The sequence below is a fragment of the Mus pahari genome, chromosome X (assembly GCF_900095145.1).
Source record: "Mus pahari chromosome X, PAHARI_EIJ_v1.1, whole genome shotgun sequence".
In the NCBI taxonomy this organism is placed as follows: domain Eukaryota; kingdom Metazoa; phylum Chordata; class Mammalia; order Rodentia; family Muridae; genus Mus; species Mus pahari.
This window is the reverse complement of record NC_034613.1, coordinates 113,433,268-113,440,384: the sequence shown is the minus strand read 5'-3', so window position 1 is coordinate 113,440,384 and position 7,117 is coordinate 113,433,268. Positions and strand designations below refer to the sequence as shown.

The following is a 7,117-nucleotide window of genomic DNA, read 5'->3' as shown; positions in this document are numbered from 1 at the left end:
CCCACTTTACTCCGGTGAGTGGAATGGCCAACTCTGCCCAACCCTCAGACATTAACATGGCCCCAGTTGGTAGCCTAGACCAGGGACATCCACATAGCCTTTGGTGGTAACATCTGCCACAGATCCCATCTGCTGCAGGGCCATGGACCCAGACAGGACCCCCAGTGTTATTACTGGCTGGAACTTTACCATGGCCTCGGGTAGCACATCAGGCTGACCCTCACTACCCTTGCCTCTCCAGTTGTCTCTTCATATTGCACAAACCATTCAGCTTCTCTCATCTCTCCACCACAGTTGCTCATCACAGTGATGCTCATTCATGGCATGGCAGACGGGTTGGGGGTTCTGGGTGTCTTCTAGGAAATTCTTAATTTTGACATTAGTTTTTCATATATTCTGTGTACTTGGTTCTGAAGCTAAAAAAATCACCACCTAATGTAAGATCGTAAAGATTTACTCCTGTTTTGTCTAGGAATCTAATAGTTTAAGGTCTTACATTAAAAAAAAAAATAACATCTGTATTTCCCTCCCCCCACACACACACAAAGACCTTACATTCAGATTTATTCTGTGCAAATTTTTGCATATGGCATGCTATAGAAATCAAGCCAGAATCTTTTGAATTGGGATATGCAGTTATTCCAGCAGCATTTATTGAAAAGATTATGACTTAACCCCACTGAGAATTCTTGGCAACCATGCCTCAAGTCACATTATCCTAAAGGTATGTATTTATTTCAGAATTGTCAGTTCTACTTCATTAATCTGTATCTATTCCTTTTTTGTGTGTTTGTATGTATGTATGTATGCACATGTACCTTCAAATGCCTGCAGAGGTCAGAAGAGGGTGTCAAGATACTCAGGAGCTGCACTTACAGGCAGCTGTGAGACACTTGATATAGGTGCTGGGAACCAAAACCCAGGTGCTTTGCAAGAGCAAGTGCTCTTAACTGCTAAGCCATCTCTATCCCTCATCACCACGCTGTGATTTTTATAGACGCCCAGATCTTAACCCAACTGACTCCATAAAGGAAGTACCATTCAGGCTATAAAACTCAGCATGCAGACATTTTTCAAATAAACCTTTACTTTTCTCCATCTTCTTCCCTTGTCCCTCTTACATCCCCCAATCTGCTTGGACTTCTTCCTACACTCACTTTACAAGTGACCTCTTGCCCCCCTTCCCTCAACCCTTCTTGTTCCCTTTATTTGATCTCCTATTTGAATTTTAAAACCAATTTGTTGGTTTCTGTAAGACCCAGCTGGGGTTTAAAAAAAGATTAAAAGTGTAGAAAAGCATGGTGAATATTGTTTTAACTATAGTCAGTCTTTTAGATGAATATGGAATGTCTCTGCACTTATTAGATTGTCTTTACTTTTGAAAAGAACATTTTGACTTGACATATTAACTGATTATGCAATTTTAAATTAACCTGGCATCCCTGGAGTGAATCAGTTTGTCATGGAATATAATTAATTCTTTCTTGTACAGTATATTACTAAACTTGATTTGCTAACATTTCTCAGGCTTCTTGGATGTAGATCTGCATCAAGCTTAGGGCTCTGTTACAATTTAAAATATTTTCTTCTTTCCTTTTCTGTCCTCTTTAATATATATATATATATATATATATATATATATATATATATATATATATGGGTGAATGTTTGCCTGCATGTATGTATGTGTACCTCATGTATACTCAGTGACCAAGGAGGACAGAAGAGGACATTGCATCTCCTGTAAGTGGAGTTGCAGATGATCAGGATCCTCTGTGTGGGTGCTGGGAACTGAACTTGATGTATGTGGTGGCTATTCCTAATTGTCATCTTGACCACTGGAATTAACTAAAAGCCCAGGAGCTAGACACACCTAGGCATGCTTTTGAGCTAGTCAGTTCACCTGGGCTAGGAAGACTCACCTCAACTATGTATGACACCTTCTCATGGAAGGCAATAGCACTAGAAACCAGGGAAGAAAACGTTTTGCTCTTTGATAGATGGGTGTACAGGAATTGATTAAATGTGCTTTCTTGTGAAATGGTTTTCTCTCGCTGGAGATTGGGATCATAGTTTTGCTGGGTATAGTAGTCTATGCTGGCATCTGTAGTCTCTGGAAGCTTATAGAACATCTGTTCAGTCCCTCCTGGCTTTCACAGTCTCCAATGAAAAATCAGGTGTTATTACCAATGTAGATATATTAAATAGAAGTTATTCGGTAGTGATGAAACAACATTTTACAACAAATATTTAATGAAAATGGATTTTCCCTGGTATAGATTTTTTAAAAAAATATTCAGAAATACCCCTGAAGGTAAAGCTAAAGATGTTTATTTAGGCCCAGCAATTTAAAATCTGAATATATACATAAAAACATACATACACATAAACATTAAAATATAGTACTTTCAAGATATCAAACCAACATAACGGAATTTATCTTTTCCCCTCCCTTCTCTCATACAATTACTGCCAATGCAGGCCCAGGTAGTCATCAGCTTCCTGGGGCTATTAAGAGTCACATGTGTTGCATTCTATTATTAGTATCTTAGAAAAGCAAAATATCCCCAGGATTTCAGAGACTGCAGAGGATTCTGCATAAGTATGTCTGAGGAGTAACTTAATTTATATTACTTGTTCTTTTCCACTAACATAGCAGACGAAAATGCAAAGCAAATTTCCTACTAGAAAGCAAATGTGTCTCTTCATGTCTATCTCAGTGAAGGCAAAATTGGATGATGAAGAGGTTATTTTTCATTGGTAACCTTAAAATCTGAATACTAAAATTAAGTTAGTTAACACCAAGGCTCTCCTGAGCCATGGACGGAAGGCCAGTCTTAGTGCTCTTTAAGGATGGCAGTGGGCTTGGGAAATGGATACGGAAACTCATGCTGAGCGACTTAACCTCTCTAGCAGTGAAAAATGGAGCCCAGCACGGCGTTTGTTTATGCCAATTTTCATTCTGTGTTTTTCTCTGTTTTGGATACAGAAGAACGATGGATACTGCTTCTTATGAAAAGTTTTAAGCCCTGAAAACCCTCTGAATATAAATAGTCCAAATAATAGTTCCATTTCTTCCCCTGCAGGTACAAAAAAGGGACAATTACTTATTGAACATGGATACTTGTCCCCTACTTCCTTTTCTTTCCCCAGAAAAGTTTACAACATACTAGATGCATATTGAAAACAGCTTAGAAGAGCTAGGTTCATGATTAGAACTAAATCACTAAATTAATCAAAGCGCTAAATATTGCTTTAATTATATTGGTAAACATTCATCACAGCAAAGTATTAGGAAATGGAAAAGCACCACTATTCTCATACACTAGAAATTCAGTATCTAAAATAAAAGGACACAAAAGATATTATGTCACTCTGTGTCTGTGCTGTGTGCACAGGAGGATTTTCTAGGATAATGAAAACACTGTACACAGTGTAGTTATATCAGGTTCATTTTAGATATATACAACTGTACTATTACATGAGACAATGAATGATCGGAATAGCAAGGGTCAAACTAGGAAGAGTTATATCCTAGACACAACAAAGGTCTATGCCGATACGTCTGGATAAAAGTTATTTGACTGCATTATGAAGGCAAACATTTCATTTTCACTTTTTGAAGGTAGTAGGAGTAAGACCAAGAAAAAAAGAAAAAGTATACCACTCTCTAAGCTACATAAAGTCCTTCTGTGAGGGAAGTAGCTTTATTTACCTGAATAGAGTTCAGGGGTTCTGTCATTTCTTCTGGGCTCTCCTTTAAAAAAAAAAAAAGGGAAATGAGGACTCATAGAGATGACACAGTAGGTCAGCAAAAGGCATCAGATACTAATCATGGTTCTTCCCACTCTGATTCATCTCTCTAAGTTCTAGCCCTACCATCTGCCTGGGACTCCTGAATAAACACTCACTATGACCCCCTGCATTTCCTTTCCCCTAAAAGCACAATGATGAACAATAAAGGCAGAGTGGATAGCTGAGCTCCTAAATTTAGCTCATCTATGATGTTCTGTGTTTATTTTGTACTGACGGGTGTTAAAGAAGACCTTTTCCCATGAAATGTGGGGTTTGAATTTCACCTTAAAGACAAAACTACCCCATTTTCACTTTTCCGTATTGCTCAGTTACCTCCATGCTCCCTGGATTCTCTGGAGTCCACTGTAATAAAGCAAGGCTCACCTCTAAGTTTATTGATTTTTAATTAGTTTGGCTGGGCCTTTGTCAATTTTGTTTATCAATTCAGAGAATCAACATTTTGTTGCATTGATTTTTTTTATTGCTCTTTTAGTTTATATTTACTTTTGTCCTAATCTTTATTATTTCTTGCCATTTACTATGCTTCTAGAATCTTGTACATTAGTTTGAGATCACTGTCTTTAAACTGCTGCTGAGGATTTTTTACAATACACATGAGTGTTTTGCCTAAAAGTGCACCGCATGTGTCTGGTGCTCACAAAGGTTCCCCTGGAACTAGAGTTACAGATGGGGGTAACCCAGCACATTGCTGCTGGGAACAGAAGCCGGGTCCTCTGCAAAATCAGTAAGTGCTCTTAAGCACTGACTCACCTCTCCAGACCCTACTATGGTTTATTGAAAGTAAGTACCTATAGCTATACACGTTCCTTCTAGAAATGCTCAGCTGTATCCCAGAGGTTCCAGGAAGTTGTGCTATGATTTCATTTGGTTCTAGGAATTTTAAAATTCCTAGGTCAATTCCTAAAATCCATATATTCACAAGTGTATTCTTTAGTCTCTGGGTATCTGTATAGGTTCTCTTACTGTTGGTTTCTAGTCTTATTTCAATATGCTGGAAAGGATTACTTGCATTTTTGGTGTTTATCACAGCTGCCTTGAAAATTGCATTTATACATGCAAAAGAACGAAATTAGATCCCTATCTTTTACCTTCCTCAAAAATTAATCCAAAATGAACCAAAGACCTCAATATAAGACCCGAAATTCTACAGCTGCTAGAGAGAAAACATTTAGAATATAAGCATAGGCAAAGACTTTCTGGAAAGGATTCTGATAGCACAGCAAACAATGCCAAGAATTAACAAGAGTGCTTATATAAACTTAAAAGGCATTTGCACCGCAATGGAGACGATCAGCAGATAATCCACAGAAGCAGACAAAATCTCTGCCAGCTAAATTGCAGCCAGCCAGTTAGTATCTAAAAGACTAAAATTAAACATCACAAAATGAAGTATTCAATCAATAATGTACCAAACTAAACAAGAGATTCCCAAAAGAAGAAATACAAATGGCTAATAAATATTTTACAAAGTGTTTGACATCCTTAGCTATCAGGAAAATAAAGGTTAACATTGCCTTGATATTCCATTTCACCCAAGAGTGGCCTTTAGGAAAACACAGGCTAGAGATGGCTCAGCACTTAACAGCACTTTGCTGCTGCTCTTGTTCATACCCATCTGGTGGCTTCCAATCCTCTGTAATTCTAGCTGCAGGGAATCAGACCTTTTATAACCCCTGGGGCACCAAACATACCTGTGGCGCGCGCGCGCGCGCACACACACACACACACACACACACACACACACACACACACACAAATACATACATACATGCATGCATGCAGGCAAACCATCCATACACATAAAATAAAATCACAATCAAACAAACAAACAAACAAAAAGAGACAACAACAAATGCCAAAGAGGCTCCCTTATTAACTGCTTGTTGGAAAGTAAATGGCTGTAGCTTCTATGGCCATCAGTATGAAATACTTGAACATATATATGTCTGTTTCTGCACTATTCATAAAAGTCAGAGAATAGAGACACCCTTTATATCCATCTATAGACTAATGCATAAAGAAAATGTGGTACATTCACACAACTGAATTCATTTAGCCATAAAGAAAACGGAAATCATGACATGTGCAGGAAGACGGGTGGAAATCTAAATCAGCATCTTATGCAGAATAATCCCGACTCAGAAAGACAAATACTGTGTCTGCTCTCCCATGTTGATCCTAGATTCTCTGTATATTTGTGTGCATATGTTCATGTGCACTTATGTAACGATCAGAAGGGAGCCTGGTATGGCTCCTCAAGCACCTTGTTTTTGAGACAGCATCTCTTTAGTGACCCGATGCCTGTCAACTAGAGAAGGCTGGCTGGCGCCCCAGTGATCCACCTGCCTCTCCAGCACTGGTTTACAAGTACATGCCTGGCTTTTTTTTTTTTTTAATGTGGGTTCTTAGGATCAAACTCAGGTTATTCTGTTGCCCTGCAATCACTTTACTGACTGGGCCATCTCCCTAAGCCCAAAATCCCAAATTTAATTTCTGCACATGCATGTATATGTGTAGGGGAGTTTAAAACTAGAAAGGAGAGCATGAGGAAATGGAGTGTTAAGGAAGGAGAGAGGGAAGGAAAAGAGTAATGGAACTCTTGGGAGAGTTCCCAATGGGAGAACAAGCAGATTGGAGCTACTGGGGAGGATGGGAGAGACATAAAGGAGCAGGGAAGTTGGAAAAGCACAGGAGAAAGGTTCTCAAGAGGTAGGAAGATGCAATGATAAAGCCCAACAGTTTGAAAGCTAAGTTTAAAAAAAAAAGTAAAAAATGAGCACTAAAAAGGAATAAAGAAATCTTAACGAGGTAAGCAGTATTACAGTTGATTCTGTGAGACTAAGTCTTTACTAGGCTTTAAACATTACTGTATTCGTGGACATGATAGTTTTTAATATCACTACTAGACAATCCTGCATATTAAACTGTTACAATACAATGAGTTTGCTATACAGTCTTCGTTTTGTTTTTGAAGTACTGGAAATCAAATCCAGGACCCTGTGCATGCTAGGTAGGTGCTCTCTGCCACATCTTCACCTCAATGATGCTTTTTCTTTTTTTTGGGGGGGGGAAGGGTTTATTTGGCTTACATTTCCATACTGCTGTTGATCACCAAAGGATGCAGTACTGAAACTCAAGCAGGTCAGAAAGCAGGAGCTGATGCAGGAGCCATGGAGGGATGTTCTTTACTGGCTTGCTTCCCCTGGCTTGCTCAGCCTGCTCTCTCTCTTTTTTTTTAAGATCTGTTTTTTTTATTATTATTATTTTCTTTATTTACATTACAAATGCTATTCCGAAAGTT

At 38.6% G+C, this 7,117-nt stretch overlaps 1 protein-coding gene across 1 annotated transcript in view; it reads right to left on the bottom strand.

The window, feature by feature from the left end:
- Window positions 1-2,698: 2,698 nt before the first annotated feature.
- Window positions 2,699-7,117, bottom strand: part of Cenpi (centromere protein I) — a 54,066-nt gene continuing 49,647 nt past the window's right edge. Inside the window, exons 21-22 of the mRNA XM_021188448.2 lie at window positions 3,716-3,757; window positions 2,699-3,080 (exon numbers count right to left, since the gene is read on the bottom strand). Coding sequence (XP_021044107.1) covers window positions 2,958-3,080; window positions 3,716-3,757 — 165 coding nt within the window. The 3' untranslated portion in view covers window positions 2,699-2,957. The remainder of the gene's footprint in view (window positions 3,081-3,715; window positions 3,758-7,117) is intronic.